The sequence below is a fragment of the Saccoglossus kowalevskii genome, chromosome 20 (assembly GCF_978046115.1).
Source record: "Saccoglossus kowalevskii chromosome 20, keSacKowa6.1, whole genome shotgun sequence".
NCBI classification, from domain to species: Eukaryota; Metazoa; Hemichordata; class Enteropneusta; family Harrimaniidae; genus Saccoglossus; species Saccoglossus kowalevskii.
Window position 1 is genome coordinate 14,745,760 of NC_140660.1, and position 27,394 is coordinate 14,773,153.

The window sequence follows — 27,394 nt, forward strand, 5'->3', positions numbered from 1 at the left end:
ATTGTATTTATGTTATTTACATGTGAAACGAAAAAAGACAAGTTGAAAAAAGTTGAAAACGTTTCAACCAGATTGGAATCCTACGCATACACGTTTTTTTTTTTTTTTTTTTTTTTTTTGCACATATATGATTTAACAGACAAAACTCCTTCAACGCCATACAAATTTTACTGTGTATGTTAAAACAGGATTCTGTTCCATGTTACGTGTCGACAGGATATTCTTTATTGCGGACATCCGTGCAGAGTCTAAGACAATCAATCCTACAGTGTCAACAGATGTATGGAACACGTGTGTACGTGTCACTATACTGAAACGTCAATTGTTAACATATTTTACGCAACTTGACAGATTCAGTTATAATCAGCTCGGGGGTGAGGGGGGTACACGGTTAAAGCGCAGAGCGTGTTCGAATTCCATGTAAATAAACAATGTATTTTACACGCGTTGTATACGTCGCTATGAGTTCCATATCGAACAGAACGCACACGACGACCGCCTCCCTTTAAATTCTTGATAGTTTTTAACGCGGAAGGTTTCACCCAGTAGATGAAATAGAGCAAATAACAAGAATATGCGCTTAACTTTTTTCCATAGAAACGGTGACTTGGTTATTAGCCCTGCTCTGGCAGCTGGTCAATGCATGAAACCAAGGTTCTCAAAGCGGGGGGAGTCGTCACCTGCGCATGCGGCAGACGGCCATAGCGTGTCGTTGTTTACAAACACGCATCTACCCAGGAGCCTTTGCGTTTTTAGCGTGTGTTGTTATCGTCGCCTGGGACTCAATTCCCGCGCATGGGCAGGTGACGACCCTCTCGCTTTAAAGCAAGCTCATGTGTGTATTTTCGCGTCCAAAAAATTAGCATACGAGGCTAAAACTAGTATGGTCACTCCAAGTTTTCCCTTTGAACTTTCGGGTCACGGAAAACAAATTTTGGAAAATAAATACCAAAAGTCAGCCCGATTAAAATAAATTCCTTGATTTTGTTTTTTTAAATATTTATAATATATTTTTATGATACATTTTATTTTACTTTATTTCATTTTAAATTAGTATTTATCTGCTGGCAGTTTTGGTAACGGGGGAAGCCCACATGGACTTTGAGGACATGTAGCGATAGTTAAAGGGCGGCAGTCGTCGTGCCGCGTCCTGTTCGATATGGGACTCATAGCGACGTATACAACGCGTGTAAAATACATTGTTTATTTACATGAAATTCGAACACGCGCTGCGCGACGACCACCGCGCTTTAAAGTAATACAAAATAAAATATACGTAATGATAATAAAAACAACTACAAAGTAATAAAAATATATAGTAAAAATTAAATTAAATTCACGCCGTCTAAACATAAGCGTGCTATTACACAAACCAATTTCCCTCTGTTTAGCCTCATAGACATTCGTGTATTGTGCCCTGTCTGACCTCTGGCCTCGCAAAGTTGCATGGTAAATCGCCAGAACAACTAGTAATGCAGGGCATTTGTATTGCAGAGATAAGAACGATTTAGCTTAAGAATACGGTCAGATTAAACTCAGATATTAGTTACCTGAAAGAAGACGGATCGATTTGATAGAACACGTCAGTTCTGATGGTACAGCCTTCTAGGGTCCCATCAGATAAAACTGGGAAAACTCAACAAGTCGAAAGTCTTATCAAATAGTACAGTTCACAGATTTTGTCACAAACGGTTCATGTCAAAAAATTGAAACGGTCTGGCGTTTGATTACAATGACACGCACTCACTGCATACCGAGTATTCTCGGAATGGACGTCCGGGGATTTTCACCACCGGGCAACTATCACGGTGAATAAAAAACAAAGGCCGAAAACTCCCAGAAAACTGTACTTTGCGATAGTTGTTGAGACTCCCCTAAACAGTGTAACATGATTACCCCCCACATATGCAACATATATATATTCGGTTGCTCAGGATTACTTCAAAGTTGAGTTTGTGTTGTTTTCTCGACTTTTGCCTTATTCACCGGCTCTGAGTCGACCGGCGTTCCTGCAAGCAGCTCGCACAGATCCCATAGAAATACATCATGCAGTGGCGCGCGCCTTAGCAACGTGGAACGTTGTGTGACGTAGCTCCGTCGCCGGGGAATGAAACCACGACGTGTCAACACATGCAGTTTTTCAGGTTACTAGTACAGCTAATCAGTTTAGTTCGGAAAGTAGTGTATCGTACTTACCCGTACGTGGCTCTGCGCAGAACAAGTCTGACGTACTCCTTCTAGTGATGCAACAGCAACTGCAACGACACGTGTTACCGTCTCGGACAGTCGATTTAAAAAGGTCTGCAAACACTCGCGTGGATATAAATCGGTTTTAATAGTTTGGTGGATGATGTGCTGATAGGGCAGTAATGACTGGCTGGCATGCGCGGTATTTTGCCGAACCCAGTCACGTGCGTCGCAATTCCCAGAAATGTATTATTATTTTATATATAAGAGGTCACCGTGTTGAATTAATTTAAAGTCCACAACTGAACGCCACGTGGTTATTATGCACGGTTTACTGACTATTTGTTTGTTTTCAGTGTCCCGCGATTTGTTATGTCCCAGTACGTCATCAAACCGCCATTTTGCGTCTTGTAGTCTGCATAGTAGTCGTGCTATATAAGTAATATCACATATATCTCTCCATCACACCGCGCGATTTTGCAGATAAATGTCAGATAGTTCAGCGAAATACTATTTGCAATTACTTCAGAGTAAGTCATCAAATCCACCATTTTATTCAGTCTAGCTTTTACTGTAAAGACTGAAATAGTCCTAAAAATTTGTATCTAGTAGCACATTACTATTTGATAATATACTGATAACGTAAGTGTCCCTTGGTGTAAATTTATGTCTGTACGAGCCAGTAACCGGTGTGATCGTAAATCATTTTCGAACGAGCCTGAAAGTTGTGTCGTCATCGGACGGAAAGAATATGGCGCGCACCAGAAATACGAAAACGAGCACTTGACTGTGCATGACGTTCTTGCGGTTTTTGATGAAGCAAGTCAAGTGACGGTGGTGGCGGCACGAGGGGCAAAGGTCGCCTTTGTGTCAGCAAAATTTGCCCCTCAAAAAACGGAAATAGTGTTTCAGAGGGTCTAGGTTTCCAATTTTTTTTTAAGGTGGAGCATGACTCCGGGCCCCTTAGTATGGTCGCGCCTTCGGCGAGAGATTGGTGAGCCAATCTCGCCACCCCCGCCATGCAAAAATTCGTGCCGCCGCCTCTGAGAGAGGTTTTAATCCGATTACTGACAAGTGCATACTTTACTTTTTTTAAATCTGAGCCCCTGCAGGCGCCTAAATTACAACTTGATTTTGGAGTATTCATGGAGAGATTTGGATAGAAATTCGCCAATTTTAAATGTATTGTCATGACAATTATATCAAACATCATGAAGTGTAACAACTTGATCATCCTCTCAAGTTTTTTATTTTCGGACAGAATACGATACCCTCGTTAAATCTGAATGATACTGCTTATTTAGAACACCGCCCTTCGTACATTCTATATCATGTTACGGTGTGTGTGTCTTTATTGATTGAATGAAAAATGGTTTTACTACTGACCGATCCGGGTCAGCCCGAATTCTCAAGGTCTCCATTCCATCCAGCTACCGCTTTCTTGACCTGACTTCGTGTTACGCCAACGCTATTAAATTTTATGGTTTACGTCTTCTAAAATAAGCAATATACCATTACATTGTGTTAGAAGTGTCTGTGACGTCACAGTTTTACATTATCACACGATAATGTAAACCTCCATTTGCAAATAGTTGGGAATATGATTATTTTGTTCACTTGGTTTCCGGTTTCATACCAGTTTCTATGGTGAGATTGTTCATTCATTACTAATATTGTGGAAACATTTTTACAAAGTAGGATATGATTTATAGTTTCCAAGGTGATGATAGTTTCCATTAAAGCCAATCATTATATTAGGTCATATCCCATAATGCATTGCATATGTGCGCAGTAACATGCTCAGTAGTGCAACCTTTTTATCCGACCCAAACGAAAAATGATACAGTTGGCCAGGATTTGAGGTCACTGCCCCAACAGGATGTGACTCGGATGCAAGACTCGATTCCAGGCTAATATGTTAGAGTGTCGCTCGCGAGAATAATATGCATAACTCATTCACCCTTTGATTGTTCCCGCCAAAAATGTACAACATTTTGCAAACTCTTGCACATTTTTCGGTACTTTTCTAAAATTTTATTTTCAACTCTGGAACAGATGAATATAATTTGATCTAATCGATATTTTTGTTTGCGTATTCAATTTAAAGCGGGAGGGTCGTCACCTGCGCACGCGCGGGAAATGAGACCCAAGTGACGATAACAACACACGCTAAAACGCAAAGGCTCATGGGTAGACGCTTGTTTGTAAACAATGACACGCTATGGTCATCTGACGCATGCGCAAGTAACGAATCCCCCGCTTTAAAAGTTTCAAAAATAAAGTTTCGTAACTGCTGAGTGTGTGACGTTAGTGTGCAGATGCATGATGGGAAAGAAATGACAAAATAAACACAATATGTGAATATTATCTCACTACTTTATGTTGTTTCTTTCAATATCTGGATTCATACCGATAACATAATACGACTTTTCATCGAGCGAAATGGAATATTTTAATTGTCACGAAAGAAATATGCAAAACAAATATGAAAACATCTTGCCATTATCTACTAGAATTCAAAATTCCATTTCTCGATTTGTGTGTGTGTGCGTGAGCTCAGGGATCCTATATTTATTTTGAATGTCTTAAAGCGCGGTGGTCGTCGCGCAGCGCGTGTTCGAATTTCATCTAAATAAACAATGTATTTTACACGCGTTGTATACGTCGCTATGAGTCCCATATCGAACAGAACGCGGCACGACGACCACCGCCCTTTAACTTCATATCATTTTCCGGTGTCATATGTCAATTCGGTTTGTTAATATTCATAATTTTCTCAACGCTACATGAATATCAATAACAAAACATAACCTTTCAGACGCCGAAGTATCGTGATCACCGTTAAAAAAAAATGATAAAATGGTCTTGCTTGGCAAAAATCCTGAAATATTGGCACATTGATTCGTAGTGTTTAATCATAGACAGTACTATACCGTCGTCGCCGTACAATAAAACTTACTCTTACTGCTGTGACTACTCAAGGTGACTTTATTGTATTTCAGGAAGCGAACTTCAGTATCAGGACTCCATGCCAGCCAGATAAGAGAATCATCACGACTCGTACATATACCGCGGCCCTTATGGTGATTATGGGAATCAACGAGGTTTGTTTGTTTCTTAAATCATAAAAAATGGGAATGCGACTTCAATAGTAAACTACGCCCAGCTTGGTTCAAAATTACAAAAAAAATGCATATAGAATTTATACAAAAAGGTGCAAGGAATTTCCGACGAGATAAAATGGTAGCGTTCAACTGAGGGGTGATCCTGAGTGTTGTTACGCGTGATTCTAAATGTCGTGTCGACATTCTCGCGTGGTTCTAATTTCGACGCCCTGTTTTAAGTTGAGCATGTCAGCAAAACCATGCCGGGTGCCAGCGGCCATCAGATTACGCGGGATAACACTTGTGTGAGCTGGGGTACGATGGGAATTTACGCCCACGGCGGCGGGCATGTGAATTGTAAGTTTAGCCCGCACAGCAATACTGTTTAACGTCATGAATAATTACAAAAATAATGCTAAGAAAAGAAACTTACCGTTAGTATGTACAATAATACCCGCGGATCGGTTAGACGCTGTCGGGCTCTGTGCTGTCAAAACACATATCATATCATAACCCTCATGATTTTCGAAGCACCCTAAGTTGCTGTAAATTCCTTAAAGCGGGAGGGTCGTCACCTGCGCACGCGCGGGAATTGAGTCCCAAGCGACGATAACAACTCACGCTAAAAACGCAAAGGCTCATGGGTAGACGCTTGTCTGTAAACAATGATACGCTATGGCCATCTGACGCATGCACAGGTGACGACTCGCTTTAAATTGCCATTGTTCCGTACGTTCATAATTGTTTAATAAGTTTTTATTGTAATTGCAATGATGTTTGTAGCGTAAAAGAGAAACACATTTTTTGTAAGCATTCATCATTTTATATTATTAAACCGTAAACAAAAACAATATGGCTGCACTTAATAGATGAAATGTGTTAGCACTAATACACTTGTTTGTTCATCGATATTACACTATTTGTTGAGAAAAAATCATATGTAGCGTACTGTGTTCTTTTTGTTACTCTTTGTTTTGTTTTGAACTATTCCAAATAATCTGGGTTTAAAAATAACACTAATGCTATTTTGCATTTTAAGTTATATAGACTTGTTAAAATAAAACAATTTTGACTAATATTTGGATAACTGTCTCAAAATACAGTATTGTACACTGCGAATCATGCTGCTGAAGGGCAGCGGTCGTCGCGCCACGCATGCGCGAGATATGGGTCTCATATGAACAAATATGGCGACTTTGACTGTTACGCGACCAACGAGACGATACTAAGCTTAAACTAGATAATTTCTTTAATGATTTAAAGGTTTCGAAGGAGTCAACGACGGTTTTAGTGCGCGTCGCGCCAAGGTTAAAGCTTGTGCTCGTGATTTCCGTTAGAAGAGCGCATTGGAGTGTGGGAGAATCAATATTTATCAACACAAATGTCGCGCACGCGCGGCGCGACGACCACTGCCATTTAAGTTAGAAGCCTACTCATAATTTTTGAGAAAGTTGGTCATAAATCCCATGACAGTGTTCATTGGTCTGTTATGTATATTTATTGAATAATTCCATAGAGCACAATGTTGAAGAAATAACGCAATTTTGACACTTTTTAAAACCCAGATTTTAAAAATATTTTAGGATAACATTAGGTACCCTATCATTAACAATATATGCCTATGTTACCAGGTTACAATTTGTGATGTATCATAATAACTCTACCATAAGAACCTACGGTAAAAGCGTTATAATACTGTTGAAATTAAAGCGGGAGGGTCGTCACCGCGCGAGAATTGAGCCCCAGGTGACGATAACAACGCACGCTAAAACTCAAAGGCTCATGGGTAGACGCTTGTTTGTTAACAACCACACACTATGGTCGTCTGCTGCCTGTATATGCGATGATTCCCCGCTTCAAGCTATGTTATGTGTTATGGCGAGGCTAAACATTTAAAGCCTGTTTTCAAGAGCAGCATTTCCCGCCATAACATTTGTTCGGGTCACAATGTTGAATGTTAAATGTACGATTCATGTGAGCAGGGTATTCGATCGGCATGTTAGCTTGCAAAAAATATTCGTCCTTGTTTTCAAAAGAATTTGTGGAATTACGTATTTTAAAACGTGCATACCTTCACATTTACCCTGGATACCAACGAAATTACTATCGATACAACAAGCCCATTCACTTTTATTATTATAAATATTTATAAATGTTAATGACGGTTAATTAAAAACCAACCAGCCAATCAACAGAGCGCAATGGAGTTATTTGTAGGCGTTCCAATTATATTCAACCAATAGAAACCTCACATTTCAGCATGGATTGTTCAGCCCACGCCTGGTCCATACTGTGTACCTGTCTTATTATATTTGTTTAGCGACAACACTTTGGACGCTCGTTTTTTAATCTTTACTTCAGTTTGGAGCATCGTCCCTTTGCACAGTGTTGTTCCGTGCGGACATTCCTCCCTCATAGTGAAGTGCTTTTCCGGAACATTCACCTTGAAAATTCGAGAGTTTTCTTAAATTGTATACATCTCTAAGTCATAAAATCGGCTCTTTCCTCTCTTTTGTGTGCAGTAACGCAACAACCATCTTGTCTTCTATTGTTCTGGTATGTACTTGTCCTAGCATTCAACATGCATGTTACTAACAGTGCATTTCTCTGTATATATATATATATATATATTTTAGAAACGTGCCGGGGGGGGGCAATACATAGAACTTGCCTAATGGAGACGTGTCCCTGGAATGGATCTTGTTATTAGGATTTTAGGTATAAGTATGGGTCTTATTGCTGGTCAAAATAAGTATAAATATCGGTAATATTTTTCCGATTTGGTATACTTATGGGTCCGTATCTGATCGAGTATCTCCACCTCAGATCCCGGCCTCAGATCCATATATACATCAACCCGGAAATTAAATAATTTAACAATTTAAAGAGATTTAACACGGAATAGAAGAGGGCGCATATTCCTCAGTGAAATGGCTTATATGTGTTTCTATTGGAGATGCTCTTCTAATAGAGCAAATACAGTAAATGTTTTATTTGGCATAAACGGTGATGACAGAAATGGTATAAATATGGGTATAGATTTTGTCACTATCCAGGTATAAAAATGGTCTCACTTTTGAGCACTCAGGGGCACCTTCCTACCCAGCTGCCCCCCACCCCACCCCCGGGTTAAACGTGCCACCATTTCTCTAATGCAGGGCTCCGGTTCGGAGTCCGGTCATTATTTGGATCTGGGATTCTGTTTATTCCTGCGCGGAATCCACGAGGGTCATCGTACTATAGAACATGTTGTCGATGTATCAGTGTTTAATTCTTAATGTTAAAGCGCGGTAGTCGTCGCGCAGCGCGTGTTCGAATTTCATGTAAACAAACAATGTATTTTACACGCGTTGTATGCGTCGTTATGAGTCCCATATCGAACAGGGCGCGTTGCGACGACCACCGCCCTTTAAGCAATATAGAATTCGTCCACAATCAATTTTTCCTCAATCGATGGCGTTGATGGCTTACACGGAGTATCCAGAGAAGTATGTTTTACAACAGTCCCTGTTGAGGGACTATGGTTTTACTCTAAACAAGTCCAAAGCGCTCCATAGGCCACTTTACCGAAAGTCGAAAATACGGCGTTATGCATGCACGCGCATATACGGATCCGGGGTATAACCTGACTATGCACGCGTGATATTGTGCTTGTTAATGTAATCGACGTCACACACACAAAAAAATTGTCGAATATCAGCAAACTGATATTTTCATATTTTCGGCCATGACAAAAGCAGAAGTCTTTCTGTACCCCAGTATCTCTTCTCCAGGGAAAACGGTCTAGAGGGCGCAATTTGTGTACATGTACTAATGACAGAAATTAACAGCACCAAAATCTAAAGGACCGACAAATTATTATAAAAAATGTATTATTGCTGATTTAGCTACTTCCTGAATTAGCAAAAATACATGTTAGTTAATTGAAACGCCACGTTAGAAAAGAAAGATTTGTTTTACTGTGCTTTGACATGGTGACAGCCCAGTGTAGTCGAGTCAAAACGCCCTCTGGGGTTTGGGAACAAAGAGGTGTGTACCACCAGATGGCGCTCTCTGATATATGTGTGTGTGTGTGTGATTAGTCTACAGACTCGATCGTGACACTGACACGCTCCAGTCACGCATACACCACTCCACTCTATCTTAGTTTTTACTAGTAGGGGAGGGGAGGGGAGTCATTGGAAACCAATTGGAGGTAGTTGAAAGAGCATATGACCCTTGCATTTTTTTTCGCAGTGTTTTTCTGAATTTTTTCTTCTTCTTGATTGTGCCAATATGTTTTCCTTGCAACACCTTGCATACAGTTTTCTCTCTCGTTATCTGAGCTTTTTAACAAATCTACCAGCCACTCCAAATAGCAACTCTCGAAAATATTATATTGAGCTAGGACTACAATGCAGCGGGTTTTGCTCACGTTCTCAGCGATTCGCGTTGTTGTGTCGAGGACTTGTACATTAAAAAAATGCTCCAAAGACAGAAAGAAATCTGAATAGAACCTAATTGTTTCGGCTTCCGGGAAAGTGAAGTCGTACTAGATGTTTTTAATTACCCCACAAGTTGACACTTTTTTAAATTCCTGTGCTATTGAAACGTCATTGTGTAGATGTCCTGGACGGTGGGAGTTACTGCGCCCTCTATTTCACCAACTGTGACGTACGTGTAGTAGTGATCGTGTCGGTGAGGGCTCCTGTAGTTAGAGGAGGAAACATTTGAAAATGCTTCCGATCTAAGAGTCTTTGCTGGGTTCCCCGTCCCGGGATTTTGTTTGTAACTAGCTAAACATCCAAATCTAACTAATGCGTTACCCCGAGGCATATGCACAATAACTACTTAAAACGGAAGAGGTCGTCACCTGTGCACGCGCGGAAATACTAGTAATACGAATAAAATGCTATTTTAGAAACATACTAGCAGCTGTTTCCACAGACCACAATAAAACACATTTCCTCGTTAAAAACCGACTAAAATATTGTCGATTCCATTAAGATATATACATTTTGAAATATAGCTTTTCCGTAAAAAAAAAAAAAAAAAAAAAAAAAAAAACAATAACAAAATTCACCAAAACAGAGTAAACATGCTATTTTTACCGGAAATCGGGGGTTTATGACCACAGTCACTTGGGGGCTGAAAATCAATAAATAATAATATCAAGTGCGCATACTCAGCCAATCAGGCGTGCCGTAACAGCGAGTATTTCCTTGATTTACCAGAACTCTGTGCGAATCCCCCTTGATTCTGGCTGCTGGCCATTTTCGTTCATGAAATCATCGGATATCATCAGAAAACGCGGGATTTGTGCAGTTTTGAATAAAACCAAGTTAGCGATTATGAACAATGGTTATTAACGTAACACCTGATCCCCTCTAAAATTTTTGTTTCGCATTTGAAGGTAAGAAATCGAAATTTGAAAACGACAGGGTGTCGATTTACTAGGTGCCGTGTTTCACAACTTGTTTATTTATATACGTATAGCGGATGATTTTTTGTTTTTTGAAAATTAGTATTTATTGATTTTCAGCCCCAAGTGACTGTGTTTATGACCGACGGCATCAGACTCCACTGTTGGGTTTGAAGCACCGCTGAGGGCGCAACTCACGTGACATTGTCAGACGAAAGATGAAGTGAAAACTTCCTTAGAGAAAATTGCTACTGCGGATTAAAGGGCGGTGGTCGTGGATTAAAGGGCGGTGGTCATCGCGTCGCGTCACACAGACTTGCATACAGTCTCATATTTATTATTTTGTGTTTTTTCGGTAAAGTAAAATATCAATGGAGTGTATAAACCGCGGTTTATACACTCCCATATTTTATTTTATTGAAAAAAAACACCAAAAAATAAACAAGATACTGTATGCAAGTTTAATAGCGACGTATACACCGAGTGTAAATTACATAGTTTATTTCATGAAATTCGAACGTAGTTTTTGGTCAAAATAGTATCAAAGAAAATCTGTGTTTTTATTTTATTTATTTGTTTCAAACCTGACCAATGTGTGGGATCGCCACGCAAAAATTGACTAAAATCTAGGCGAATTTTCGAGAAAGGGTAACGTGATTGGGAAGAGCATGTCATTCATGATTATGTGAGTGTCTCTCGTGGGAGCCATAATCACATTTATTTTTGTATAATTCGCTATTAATTACATAAAATTGCAAAACCAGGTCCGTTCAATTTTTCTTGTACTGCTCACGATTTAAAAAAAGATACATTTTTAAACGTGTGCTCCTGTAGTTCGTTTACCCACGGTTTCTAAAAAAAAAAAGATAGAACCGTGGTTTACCCGTTCCCAGATAAGGCAGGCGTGTTTACGAGCATGTTGTTTACCCTGGATGACCTTTGGTGACCTTTGATCAGCTGACAGAAAGAGCTCGAGCTCAGCTGACATCACCGGGAAAACGTCATTCATTCGTATCTGTGGAATTAATCCGCCCACGTTGTCGTCTAATCGAGGGGATACGTACATTTAAATCCCATTTTCACTCGAACACGACTGAAGGTGGAAACGTAACGCCGCGAGGTTGACAGTGACGTCCTTGTTTTTGTCGATCGGCGACTACTTACCGAAAACCATGGCGGACGCAGTGTTCTACTTTGTTGCTCTCGTTGTAATATACATCGTTGTTCGGATTCTTCATTCAAATAGCTACGCCGAAGCACCTCGTCTCTATCACCGACATTCCAAATTTGTCCGGGAAATCATCAAAATGTGCCCTACGTTGACAGAAGTGTGAGTATTCTACGGGTTTCCCCCCCACATTCACTCTCAGTCGACGGTAAACGAAGTGCGGACACCAGATATTCTGACATCCAGAGCTGCGTTTACCGTCACTGTGCATTTCCGTTCTCTATGACATGCACAACTTCTGATATAAATTATGTTCTTTTTTTCTGACGATATTTTGTCTTCGTTTTGTTTTTTGGGGGGGTTTTTGCTTATATTTTGTATTATATTATAGCTGCATATTTAAATTACACAGGGCGTGCCGCTCTCGATAATTCGCCGTCTGTTGATGAGTTGATGGCCGCCATTTTTATATCACACTGTTTCGTTTCTCCGACGACAGTATATTCTCTCCTTTGTTTCGCACATTTGTTGCTCAACGCTTTTATTATGCAAATAAGATATTCCTATGATGCAAGGTCAAATAAAACAAATATGTTTCTGATAAAGTGGAAAAAAAATAATTGGTTGGTAATAATGGTGCATGTAGGCAGAGATTTTAATTTTTTATTATTTTATTTTTTCCAATAAATTGTAGTCATAGTTTTTTTTTTTTTAGAGCATAGTCGTGTGTTAACTACAGATGTGACAAATGTGCAACTAACCATGGAGCTAATGATCTAACGCAGGATGAACTATGGGCACTTTTTTTCTGATTTGCCATTGATTAATTTTAATCGGAAAATAAACACTGACGTTTACTTTTAAATATACTAAATAATTTTGTAACAAAGACACAGAGAATGGTTAACACCTGAAATTCCAGGCAACCACATTAAATAAAAAAAAAAAAAAAATTATCATCTCAAAATCATTATTATTAAAATAGAAACAATACCAGCATACAAATACAGCCTCTGTACTCTCAGCGCAACAAGGGCATTCCCTACATCGTTATGAATATTTATCAATTTGTTACTGGCAGTTTAATCTAACCAGCCCATAAACAGGCACAGTAAGCAAAACAATTTGAAAACATTTCTATGTTATTCGATTGGCCAGTCTGAGTGGAATCCTCTTGTTTGAATTTTGAATTTTATAAATATGAAGAATATGCCTTTGTTGTGCTGAGAGTATTACACCTAGCAACATCAAAAACTGGGATAAAAAAGAAAGAAAAAACAGATTAAAAAACAATACTTAAAATGCATGTTAACAATAATTTTTTTTTTATTATGTTCTCTTTTGCTATCACAATAAAAAAAAATCACATATAGAAAACTTTATCCTGCATGCAACTTTGTTTGTTGCAAATAAACGTGATGTAGATATCAACTTGAAACAATATAAAATTGAAAAAAATGTTTAAAAATTTGTGGCTTTCCATGAGAAGTCCGTAGAAAAGTGTTTTTCAGAACTTTTGCGCAAAATTCTGCAAAACAGTTCAACTTCATTTAATACACGTGGTAAACCCAACGTTTAGACTATAGGGTACAATGTTCTATCCCATAATGCTTTGCAAATCAAATATAGAGTTAACACATTTCTTGTTCCCTTTTTATACTGTGGAATACTTTATTTTCACTTGGAATTAATTTTTGCTAAAGGAATGATTCAGTGAAAATAAAATCCAGCAAATATACCTTTTTTCCTATATTTTACATTCAACTAATCAAAAATCAGTGAAAATAAATTCCATACAAAACACCCAAAACACTTTTCAGCGAAAATTAATTCCAGCTAAAATAAAGTATTCCACAGTACTTTCAGGTTGTGTAAATGATCGCAAACAGGCGATCATATCATCTTTATCAGATGCAATCTCCTTTTTTTCTGTGATTGATGGATATAGTTCACCTCATATCAAAGTATGAATGTTTTTATAGAAATTTATAAAATATTTATAAAACATTTACCCTGGAAAACCCTAACTCTTTATTCAAATCAAAAGGATAAGCTTTCATTGGTTATTCTCGGGATAGAACATCCAGGCATTTTCACTGCCTGGCAATCACAACCGATGAAAACAAAACGGTACTTTGGGATGGTTGTTGAAACTATTCTGAACTGTGTAATAAGATTACGCTTATGTGTGCAACATACCGTATATAAATTTGGTTGCTCTAGATTACTTCAAAGTTGAGTTTGTGCGATTTCCCAGACTTTAGCTATTTTCAACGGCTCTTCGGCCGGCGTTACACAGCAGCTCGCGCAGAGCCCATGGAAATACATGGTACAGTGGTGCGCGTCTTAGCAACGTAGAATGTTATGTGACGTAGCTCCGCCCCTAAGAATGGAAGCCTTAATTTCCCACAAGTCTTTGCAGGTTTCCTTCAATCAATTTCTCTGTATCTGTTAATACTCTGTGATTGATCAAGTTGTTTTCAACCATCTATTGAAATTTATAAAATATTTTAAACATATTTTATCTACATCACATGCATGGGTCTTGCGTTTTCTTCCTGGAAAAAAAAACTTGTGTAAAAACTGCTCAATTTTAGATGTGATTTTCTCACACACAAAAAAAGAAATCAGTCGCACTTTTCATTCTTGCTAATAGATTACAATCAAATAATCTCCCGAGACAAAAGATGAGAAAAATAAATGATTTTTCGTTCCGTTAGTATATTGCGTGAAATTTTTGCCTGAAGATTTGCCACAAAAATTATACGATTTGATTCTTATTATCAGAATGCTTATCATTGAAAGGGGAATATTGCATTGAGATAACCAGTATCAAATGTGTATAGTAAATTATTGGGCGTAAAATACTCCAAAAATATTTTTGAGTTTGTCGAATCTTATGCGATATTTTACGCCACTACATGTACGCCGATATGACCTTCGTTTGTCCATTTTTAAATTCGTTTACAAGCATGATGCAAGATCTCACAGTGAAATGGTCTATCATCAATGTTTTTGTTATTTGACAATGATTTGACCGGAATCTAATGTGAGCTGTTTATTATTGAGTGTAAAATACTCCAAAAATATTTTTGAGTTTGTCGAATCTTATGCGATATTTTACGCCACTACATGTACGTCGATATGATTTTCGGTTGTCCATTTTTAAATTCGTTTACAAGCATGACGCAAGATCTCACAGTGAAATGGTCTATCCTCAATGTTTTTGTGATTTGACAATGATTTGACCGGAATCTAATGTGAGCTGTTTACATCAACTTGACTTGAAAGGGAACAGGTTTTTATTCAGTCCATCATAAACATGGCTACACAGGCATTTAACACTTGAAGTACCTTTTCTTTTTATTTATTTTTTTTTTTTTTTTTTTCAAGTAAATAGTAATTTACGCTTGAAGTAGTACCTTTTACACGATATAGTAAGACAACTTTAATCTTAAAATCAACTTTAATCTTTGCCTAGGTGCGTACATGATATGATATGCCTGTTCTGAAGATAACCTTTGACTTCTGACAATTTTAAACGTGATTACATTAGTTTACAAATACTTTAAAATACTTTATTTTAGCTGAAATTAATTTTCACTGAAAAGACTTTTTGGGTGTTTTGTATGAAATTTATTTTCACTGATTTTTGATGAGTTGAATGTAAAATATAGGAAAAAAGTGTGGAATTTATTTTCACTGAATCATTCCTTCAGCGAAAATAGCGAAAATTAATTCCAAGCGAAAACTTGAATAAAGCATTCTACAGTACTACTGTTAATTTGTTGGTTAATTCTTTTATTATAATTTAAATCTAAACGAAAGAGACAGAAGAGAATTTTGTTAATGAGCGTCATGATCAAATGTTATTTCCATCCCATAATAATTGTTTATCAGGACTAATAGAGAAGTGTATCTCTATTCTAAAATGACTGGGGGGAGGGGGGGTTAAAAGCCGACATTCTGGAACAGTGATGTCAATGGCCTATTTAGAAGAGCGTTTGACCCCTTCGGTACATGTACAGTACAGTACGGGCGTAATTTAACTTCCAAGCTGGCTAACAGCTGACTTCGTCTTTTAAATTTCAAAAAAACTAGTCATCACAATTCTCATCAACTCAATTTAACTCCAGGCTCTTTGGTTTTCAAATTTTAGATCAAAATTAAAATTAAAAATGAAAGAACTAACATACTGTAGAATACTTTATTTTCGCTTGGAATTTATTTTCGCTGAAGGGATGTTTCCGTGAAAATAAAATCCAGCGAATATACTTTTTTACCTATATTTCACATTAAACTCATCAAAAATCAGTGAAAATAAATTCCACACAAAACGCCTAAAAAGCCTTTTCAGCGAAAATTTATTCCAGCGAAAATAAAGTATTCCACAGTAATCTAGATTGTTTCCAAAAAAATCAGTCACAAATGGTTCGATTCTAGATTTACAGTACGGTCCGAGTGTAACTCAACATTTGCCTAGCTTTTAGCTGGCTTAAAACTAGCTTAGTTTGCTTTTAAAACTACCACATATCTGAATTGTGCAGCATAATCTGCTCAAACGTGGTCCTAACAATAACATAAATACTGAAAACAATTTGTAGAAATTATTGATGACAATCATACAAATTTTTTAAAAAAGTCAGCTCGGGAGTAAAGTTACACTCAGGACTGTACTGTCATGTATCGCACACTACTGTAAAATGCTTTATTTTAGCTGGAATGAATTTTCGCTGAAAAGACATTTGGGGCGTTTTGTATGGAATTTATTTTCACTGATTTTTGACAAGTTGAATATAAAATATAGAAAAAGGTATTTTTGCTGGATTTTATTTTTGCTGGATCAATTCTTCAGCGAAAATAGCGAAAATTAATTCCAAGCGAAAATAAAGTATTTTACAGTATATAAAAGTTGCATTATCTCATTCTGTTATCACTGTGTAGTAAAATAAAGTCATAAATTTGAATCAGCAGATACGGCGACAGCAAGTTATGCATGCTAGACTGATTTATTTTTTTATCTTGAACACCTCAAATCCCAGCATGCATTGCTGTCCTGAATTCTACTTAGGAATATTCTCAACATACTGTAGAATACTTTATTTTCGCTTGGAATTTATTTTCGCTGAAGGAATGATTCAGTGAAAATAAAATCCAACGAATATACTTTGTTTTTATATTTTAAATTCAAATCGTCAAAAATCTGTGAAAATAAACTAATTCATACAAAGGAAAATTAATTCCAGGTACTGTAGAATACTTTATTTTCGCTTGGAATTTATTTTCGCTGAAGGGATGATTCCGTGAAAATAAAATCCAGCGAATATACTTTTTTCCTATATTTCACATTACACTCATCAAAAATCAGTGAAAATAAATTCCATACAAAACGCCCAAAAAACCTTTTTCAGCGAAAATTAATTCCAGCGAAAATAAAGTATTTTACAGTATTTTACAGGTAACTACTGTAAAATGACTAATTTTCACTGGGTTTAAATTTCACTGATTTACCGTTTCAGGCATATTCAGTGGGTTTTAAATTCACGATTTCGTCATTTAGATAATGTGTTCCATGCTAAATTTTACATATTCACTGGATTTTAATTTAGCGCATTTTCCAGTCAGCGAAATAAGCTAAATTAAAACCCAGTGAATAATTAACCCCTTTACAGTAAAGCAGGATGTTTGAAAGGGCCCATGTTAACAATAAAGTTATTGGAACTGGGATTTATTTCAATTGCTGTTATGTAACATTATCAATAAACAAACTACCTTTTGTTATCTTTTGATAAGTAGATTACCATAAAAAGGTTAATTATTCACTGGGTTATAATTTTGCTTATTTCGCTGACTGGAAAATGCGCTAAATTAAAACCCAGTGAATATGTAAAATTGAGCATAGAACACATTATCTAAATGATAAAACCGTGAATTTAAAACCCACTGAATATGCCTGATATGGTAAATCAGCAAAATTTAAACCCTGTGAAAATTAAGCAATTTACAGTAGCATCCTGAATTTGAATACATGTACTGTAGAATACTTTATTTTTGCTTGGAATAAATTTTGGCTATTTTCGAAATGATTCAGGAATGATTCAGTGAAAATAAAATCCAGCGAATATACCTTTTTCTTATATTTTACACTCAACTTGTCGTAAAATCGTGAAAAAAATTTTCCATACAAAACACACCGAAAGTCTATTCAGCGAATATTAATTCCAGCTAAAATAAAGTATTTTACAGTAACCACCCGCACCTCTGTAAATCGCGAATTTCTTTAAAATCTGCTTTAGTGTATGCCGGCCTTTAATGATACGCTTGTTCTGATGATAACCTTTGCACCACTAGACTATTTCTCCCAAATTTGTCTACACATTTTTCTTATAATATTCTTCAATATTTCTAGAAATGAACCCTAATTTTGGGGCCAACAGACAAAATTTTAGTCAATTTTCAGTGTTTACTTAAAAAATATGACTATTATTGTCCCAATCTTCTGGAGAAAAGTGCAGACTATAAGTCGGACTATTTTTCCGAATTTGTGATATAAAGAGAAAACTGGTGGTGAAAAGGTTGAAAGCCGACTTACTGGAATCATGATACATGTATCAATGCTTTACATGTATTTATAGTTCACATGATGTACATGTATAAAAATAGCTTTTTAAATAAATAATGGTACACATGTAATTTAATACTAAATTACTGTAAAGCCAAAAAAAAAGACTTTGCTTCTCCGCCTGAGGAAAATTGAAAAAATGATTCTGTGATGTAGTTTTAAATTTGTTAATGATTAATAATAACCTAATGAATGTTCAACGTTTGACATTTATTAAATAGTGTTTTCAAATATACGTATTATAGATTGATTATCATCTTTGTCAACCATGGTTTATTTTTCCAGCAGCCATCGTCCCCATTATATCTTAGCAAAATTTCCACTAAGAACCTGTATTTACATTCGACAAAATCAAACACAACGGCCCATACTGTGGTGCGTTTTCATTGTAAATGAAACTAAAAGTTAAGTGACACGTTTCCATGTTTTTTTGTCAGTTGAGTATTACGTTATATAAAACGACAAAATCTATTGGTTTATTTAAAATTTGAAATTGAGACAAGTTTTAGTTACAGGAATTTTTATTGGTGGATCCAGCTTTTTGGCATGCCCAATCAAATCATTTAAATTGACTGAGGTCAAATTCAGCTTTTCCTCGTTACATTGACTTTTACTGGGGTCTAAGGGAGTCGCATTGTCTAACACTGAGGTCTTAAGGAGTCACAGTGACATACATACTGTATGAGCCATAATCAAAGTGGCCTTCACTAGCGTTCTAGGGAGTTACAGTGACTTTTACTGGGGTCTAAGGGAGTCGCATTGTCTAACACTGAGGTCTTAAGGAGTCACAGTGACATACATACTGTATGAACCATAATCAAAGTGGCCTTCACTAGCGTTCTAGGGAGTTACAGTGACTTTTACTGGGGTCTAAGGGAGTCGCATTGTCTAACACTGAGGTCTTAAGGAGTCACAGTGACATACATACTGTATGAACCATAATCAAAGTGGCCTTCACTAGCGTTCTAGGGAGTTACAGTGACTTTTACTGGGGTCTAAGGGAGTCACATTGTCTAACACTGAGGTCTTAAGGAGTCACAGTGACATACATACTGTATGAGCCATAATCAAAGTGGCCTTCACTAGCATTCTAGGGAGTTACAGTGACTTTTACTGGGGTCTAAGGGAGTCGCATTGTCTAACACTGAGGTCTTAAGGAGTCACAGTGACATACATACTGTATGAACCATAATCAAAGTGGCCTTCACTAGCATTCTAGGGAGTTACAGTGACTTTTACTGGGGTCTAAGGGAGTCACATTGTCTAACACTGAGGTCTTAAGGAGTCACAGTGACATACATACTGTATGAGCCATAATCAAAGTGGCCTTCACTAGCATTCTAGGGAGTTACAGTGACTTTTACTGGGGTCTAAGGGAGTCACATTGTCTAACACTGAGGTCTTAAGGAGTCACAGTGACATACATACTGTATGAGCCATAATCAAAGTGGCCTTCACTAGCGTTCTAGGGAGTTACATTGACTTTTACTGGGGTCTAAGGGAGTCAAATTGTCTAACACTGAGGTCTTAAGGAGTCACAGTGACATACATACTGTATGAGCCATAATCAAAGTGGCCTTCACTAGCGTTCTAGGGAGTTACAGTGAATTTTACCGGGGTCTAAGGGAGTCGCATTGTCTAACACTGAGGTCTTAAGGAGTCACAGTGACATACATACTGTATGAGCCATAATCAAAGTGGCCTTCACTAGCATTCTAGGGAGTTACAGTGACTTTTACTGGGGTCTAAGGGAGTCGCATTGTCTAACACTGAGGTCTTAAGGAGTCACAGTGACATACATACTGTATGAGCCATAATCAAAGTGGCCTTCACTAGCGTTCTAGGGAGTTACAGTGACTTTTACTGGGGTCTAAGGGAGTCGCATTGTCTAACACTGAGGTCTTAAGGAGTCACAGTGACATACATACTGTATGAGCCATAATCAAAGTGGCCTTCACTAGCGTTCTAGGGAGTTACAGTGACTTTTACTGGGGTCTAAGGGAGTCGCATTGTCTAACACTGAGGTCTTAAGGAGTCGCATTGACATACATACTGTATGAGCCATAATCAATGTGGCCTTCACTAGCGTTCTAGGGAGTTACAGTGACTTTTACTGGGATCTAAGGGAGTCGCATTATCTAACACTGAGGTCTTAAGGAGTCGCATTGACATACATACTGTATGAGCCATAATCAATGTGGCCTTCACTAGCGTTCTAGGGAGTTACAGTGACTTTTACTGGGGTCTAAGGGAGTCGCATTGTCTAACACTGAGGTCTTAAGGAGTCACAGTGACATACATACTGTATGAGCCATAATCAAAGTGGCCTTCACTAGCGTTCTAGGGAGTTACAGTGACTTTTACTGGGGTCTAAGGGAGTCACATTGTCTAACACTGAGGTCTTAAGGAGTCACAGTGATATACATACTGTATGAGCCATAATCAAAGTGGCCTTCACTAGCGTTCTAGGGAGTTACAGTGACTTTTACTGGGGTCTAAGGGAGTCACATTGTCTAACACTGAGGTCTTAAGGAGTCACAGTGACATACATACTGTATGAGCCATAATCAAAGTGGCCTTCACTAGCATTCTAGGTAGTTACAGTGACTTTTACTGGAGTCTAAGGGAGTCACATTATCTAACACTGAGGTCTTAAGGAGTCACAGTGACATACATACTGTATGAGCCATAATCAAAGTGGCCTTCACTAGCATTCTAGGGAGTTACAGTGACTTTTACTGGGATCTAAGGGAGTCACATTGTCTAACACTGAGGTCTTAAGGAGTCACAGTGACATACATACTGTATGAGCCATAATCAAAGTGGCCTTCACTAGTGTTCTAGGGAGTTACAGTGACTTTTACTGGGGTCTAAGGGAGTCGCATTGTCTAACACTGAGGTCTTAAGGAGTCACAGTGACATACATACTGTATGAGCCATAATCAAAGTGGCCTACACTAGCGTTCTAGGGAGTTACAGCGACTTTTACTGGAGTCTAAGGGAGTCGCATTGTCTAACACTGAGGTCTTAAGGAGTCACAGTGACATACATACTGTATGAGCCATAATCAAAGTGGCCTTCACTAGCGTTCTAGGGAGTTACAGTGACTTTTACTGGGGTCTAAGGGAGTCGCATTGTCTAACACTGAGGTCTTAAGGAGTCACAGTGACATACATACTGTATGAGCCATAATCAAAGTGGCCTTCACTAGCATTCTAGGGAGTTACAGTGACTTTTACTGGGGTCTAAGGGAGTCACATTGTCTAACACTGAGGTCTTAAGGAGTCACAGTGACATACATACTGTATGAGCCATAATCAAAGTGGCCTTCACTAGCGTTCTAGGGAGTTACAGTGACTTTTACTGGGGTCTAAGGGAGTCTAATTGTCTAACACTGAGGTCTTAAGAAGTCACAGTGACATACATACTGTATGAGCCATGATCACAGTGGCCTTCACTAGCGTTCTAGGGAGTTACAGTGAATTTTACCGGGGTCTAAGGGAGTCGCATTGTCTAACACTGAGGTCTTAAGGAGTCACAGTGACATACATACTGTATGAGCCATAATCAAAGTGGCCTTCACTAGCGTTCTAGGGAGTTACAGTGACTTTTACTGGGGTCTAAGGGAGTCGCATTGTCTAACACTGAGGTCTTCAGGAGTCACAGTGACATACATACTGTATGAGCCATAATCAAAGTGGCCTTCACTAGCATTCTAGGGAGTTACAGTGACTTTTACTGGGATCTAAGGGAGTCACATTGTCTAACACTGAGGTCTTAAGGAGTCACAGTGACATACATACTGTATGAGCCATAATCAAAGTGGCCTTCACTAGCGTTCTAGGGAGTTACAGTGACTTTTACTGGGGTCTAAGGGAGTCAAATTGTCTAACACTGAGGTCTTAAGGAGTCACAGTGACATACATACTGTATGAGCCATAATCAAAGTGGCCTTCACTAGCGTTCTAGGGAGTTACAGTGACTTTTACTGGGGTCTAAGGGAGTCTAATTGTCTAACACTGAGGTCTTAAGAAGTCACAGTGACATACATACTGTATGAGCCATGATCACAGTGGCCTTCACTAGCGTTCTAGGGAGTTACAGTGAATTTTACCGGGGTCTAAGGGAGTCGCATTGTCTAACACTGAGGTCTTAAGGAGTCACAGTGACATACATACTGTATGAGCCATAATCAAAGTGGCCTTCACTAGCGTTCTAGGGAGTTACAGTGACTTTTACTGTGGTCTAAGGGAGTCACATTGTCTAACACTGAGATCTTAAGGAGTCACAGTGATATACATACTGTATGAGCCATAATCAAAGTGGCCTTCACTAGCGTTCTAGGGAGTTACAGCGACTTTTACTGGAGTCTAAGGGAGTCGCATTGTCTAACACTGAGGTCTTAAGGAGTCACAGTGACATACATACTGTATGAGCCATAATCAAAGTGGCCTTCACTAGCGTTCTAGGGAGTTACAGTGACTTTTACTGGGGTCTAAGGGAGTCGCATTGTCTAACACTGAGGTCTTAAGGAGTCACAGTGACATACATACTGTATGAGCCATAATCAAAGTGGCCTTCACTAGCATTCTAGGGAGTTACAGTGACTTTTACTGGGGTCTAAGGGAGTCACATTGTCTAACACTGAGGTCTTAAGGAGTCACAGTGACATACATACTGTATGAGCCATAATCAAAGTGGCCTTCACTAGCGTTCTAGGGAGTTACAGTGACTTTTACTGGGGTCTAAGGGAGTCTAATTGTCTAACACTGAGGTCTTAAGAAGTCACAGTGACATACATACTGTATGAGCCATGATCACAGTGGCCTTCACTAGCGTTCTAGGGAGTTACAGTGAATTTTACCGGGGTCTAAGGGAGTCGCATTGTCTAACACTGAGGTCTTAAGGAGTCACAGTGACATACATACTGTATGAGCCATAATCAAAGTGGCCTTCACTAGCGTTCTAGGGAGTTACAGTGACTTTTACTGGGGTCTAAGGGAGTCGCATTGTCTAACACTGAGGTCTTCAGGAGTCACAGTGACATACATACTGTATGAGCCATAATCAAAGTGGCCTTCACTAGCATTCTAGGGAGTTACAGTGACTTTTACTGGGATCTAAGGGAGTCACATTGTCTAACACTGAGGTCTTAAGGAGTCACAGTGACATACATACTGTATGAGCCATAATCAAAGTGGCCTTCACTAGCGTTCTAGGGAGTTACAGTGACTTTTACTGGGGTCTAAGGGAGTCAAATTGTCTAACACTGAGGTCTTAAGGAGTCACAGTGACATACATACTGTATGAGCCATAATCAAAGTGGCCTTCACTAGCGTTCTAGGGAGTTACAGTGACTTTTACTGGGGTCTAAGGGAGTCTAATTGTCTAACACTGAGGTCTTAAGAAGTCACAGTGACATACATACTGTATGAGCCATGATCACAGTGGCCTTCACTAGCGTTCTAGGGAGTTACAGTGAATTTTACCGGGGTCTAAGGGAGTCGCATTGTCTAACACTGAGGTCTTAAGGAGTCACAGTGACATACATACTGTATGAGCCATAATCAAAGTGGCCTTCACTAGCGTTCTAGGGAGTTACAGTGACTTTTACTGGGGTCTAAGGGAGTCGCATTGTCTAACACTGAGGTCTTCAGGAGTCACAGTGACATACATACTGTATGAGCCATAATCAAAGTGGCCTTCACTAGCGTTCTAGGGAGTTACAGTGACTTTTACTGGGGTCTAAGGGAGTCGCATTGTCTAACACTGAGGTCTTAAGGAGTCACAGTGACATACATACTGTATGAGCCATAATCACAGTGGCCTTCACTAGCGTTCTAGGGAGTTACAGTGAATTTTACCGGGGTCTAAGGGAGTCGCATTGTCTAACACTGAGGTCTTAAGGAGTCACAGTGACATACATACTGTATGAGCCATAATCAAAGTGGCCTTCACTAGCGTTCTAGGGAGTTACAGTGACTTATACTGGGGTCTAAGGGAGTCGCATTGTCTAACACTGAGGTCTTAAGGAGTCACAGTGACATACATACTGTATGAGCCATAATCAAAGTGGCCTTCACTAGCGTTCTAGGGAGTTACAGTGACTTTTACTGGGGTCTAAGGGAGTTGCATTATCTAACACTGAGGTCTTAAGGAGTCACAGTGACATACATACTGTATGAGCCATAATCAAAGTGGCCTTCACTAGCATTCTAGGGAGTTACAGTGACTTTCACTGGGGTCTAAGGGAGTCGCATTGTCTAACACTGAGGTCTTAAGGAGTCACAGTGACATACACACTGTATGAGCCATAATCAAAGTGGCCTTCACTAGCGTTCTAGGGAGTTACAGTGACTTTTACTGGGGTCTAAGGGAGTCACATTGTTTAACACTGAGGTCTTAAGGAGTCACAGTGACATACATACTGTATGAGCCATAATCAAAGTGGCCTACACTAGCGTTCTAGGGAGTTACAGCGACTTTTACTGGAGTCTAAGGGAGTCGCATTGTCTAACACTGAGGTCTTAAGGAGTCACAGTGACATACATACTGTATGAGCCATAATCAAAGTGGCCTTCACTAGCATTCTAGGGAGTTACAGTGACTTTTACTGGGGTCTAAGGGAGTCACATTGTCTAACACTGAGGTCTTAAGGAGTCACTGTGACATACATACTGTATGAGCCATAATCAAAGTGGCCTTCACTAGCGTTCTAGGGAGTTACATTGACTTTTACTGGGGTCTAAGGGAGTCAAATTGTCTTAACACTGAGGTCTTAAGGAGTCACAGTGACATACATACTGTATGAGCCATAATCAAAGTGGCCTTCACTAGCGTTCTAGGGAGTTACAGTGACTTTTACTGGGGTCTAAGGGAGTCTAATTGTCTAACACTGAGGTCTTAAGAAGTCACAGTGACATACATACTGTATGAGCCATGATCACAGTGGCCTTCACTAGCGTTCTAGGGAGTTACAGTGAATTTTACCGGGGTCTAAGGGAGTCGCATTGTCTAACACTGAGGTCTTAAGGAGTCACAGTGACATACATACTGTATGAGCCATAATCAAAGTGGCCTTCACTAGCATTCTAGGGAGTTACAGTGACTTTTACTGGGGTCTAAGGGAGTCGCATTGTCTAACACTGAGGTCTTCAGGAGTCACAGTGACATACATACTGTATGAGCCATAATCAAAGTGGCCTTCACTAGCGTTCTAGGGAGTTACAGTGACTTTTACTGGGGTCTAAGGGAGTCGCATTGTCTAACACTGAGGTCTTAAGGAGTCACAGTGACATACATACTGTATGAGCCATAATCACAGTGGCCTTCACTAGCGTTCTAGGGAGTTACAGTGAATTTTACCGGGGTCTAAGGGAGTCGCATTGTCTAACACTGAGGTCTTAAGGAGTCACAGTGACATACATACTGTATGAGCCATAATCAAAGTGGCCTTCACTAGCGTTCTAGGGAGTTACAGTGACTTTTACTGGGGTCTAAGGGAGTCGCATTGTCTAACACTGAGGTCTTAAGGAGTCACAGTGACATACATACTGTATGAGCCATAATCACAGTGGCCTTCACTAGCGTTCTAGGGAGTTACAGTGACTTTTACAGGGGTCTAAGGGAGTCGCATTGTCTAACACTGAGGTCTTAAGGAGTCACAGTGACATACATACTGTATGAGCCATAATCAAAGTGGCTTTCACTAGCGTTCTAGGGAGTTACAGTGACTTTCACTGGGGTCTAAGGGAGTCGCATTGTCTAACACTGAGGTCTTAAGGAGTCACAGTGACATACACACTGTATGAGCCATAATCAAAGTGGCCTTCACTAGCGTTCTAGGGAGTTACAGTGACTTTTACTGGGGTCTAAGGGAGTCGCATTGTCTAACACTGAGGTCTTAAGGAGTCACAGTGACATACATACTGTATGAGCCATAATCAAAGTGGCCTTCACTAGCATTCTAGGGAGTTACAGTGACTTTTACTGGGGTCTAAGGGAGTCGCATTGTCTAACACTGAGGTCTTAAGGAGTCACAGTGACATACATACTGTATGAGCCATAATCAAAGTGGCCTTCACTAGCATTCTAGGGAGTTACAGTGACTTTTACTGGGGTCTAAGGGAGTCACATTATCTAACACTGAGGTCTTAAGGAGTCACAGTGACATACATACTGTATGAGCCATAATCAAAGTGGCCTTCACTAGCATTCTAGGGAGTTACAGCGACTTTTACTGAGGTCTAAGGGAGTCTAATTGTCTAACACTAAGGTCTTAAGGAGTCACAGTGACATACATACTGTATGAGCCATAATCAAAGTGGCCTTCACTAGTGTTCTAGGGAGTTACAGCGACTTTTACTGGGGTCTAAGGGAGTCTAATTGTCTAACACTGAGGTCTTAAGGAGTCACAGTGACATACATACTGTATGAGCCATAATCAAAGTGGCCTTCACTAGCGTTCTAGGGAGTTACAGTGACTTTCACTGGGGTCTAAGGGAGTCTCATTGTCTAACACTGAGGTCTTAAGGAGTCACAGTGACATACATACTGTATGAGCCATAATCAAAGTGGCCTTCACTAGCGTTCTAGGGAGTTACAGCGACTTTTACTGGGGTCTAAGGAGTCGAATTGTCTAACACTGAGGTCTTAAGGAGTCACAGTGACATACATACTGTATGAGCCATAATCAAAGTGGCCTTCACTAGCATTCTAGGGAGTTACAGTGACTTTTACCGGGGTCTAAGGGAGTCGAATTGTCTAACACTGAGGTCTTAAGGAGTCACAGTGATCTTCACTCGAGTCCTAGGAAGAGTGATATTTGCAGGGGACTAAGGAAGTCACATTGACTTTAGCTGAGGTCCTGGGGAGTCAGTGACTTTCGTTTTGGTTTTAAGAAGTCACATTGA

At 39.1% G+C, this 27,394-nt stretch overlaps 2 protein-coding genes across 2 annotated transcripts in view; one reads left to right on the forward strand and one right to left on the reverse strand.

Annotated features, from left to right (window-relative positions):
* Positions 1–5,788, reverse strand: part of LOC100371592 (uncharacterized) — a 40,051-nt gene extending 34,263 nt beyond the window's left edge. Inside the window, exon 1 of the mRNA XM_085494691.1 lies at positions 5,725–5,788. The gene's annotated coding sequence lies outside the window, so the exon portion shown is untranslated. The remainder of the gene's footprint in view (positions 1–5,724) is intronic.
* Positions 5,789–11,690: 5,902 nt separating this feature from the next.
* LOC102805834 (monoacylglycerol lipase ABHD2-like) overlaps positions 11,691–27,394 on the forward strand; it is a 31,304-nt gene continuing 15,600 nt past the window's right edge. The window contains exon 1 of the mRNA XM_085494747.1: positions 11,691–12,022. Within this exon, the coding sequence (XP_085350873.1) occupies positions 11,865–12,022 (158 nt within the window). The 5' untranslated portion in view covers positions 11,691–11,864. The remainder of the gene's footprint in view (positions 12,023–27,394) is intronic.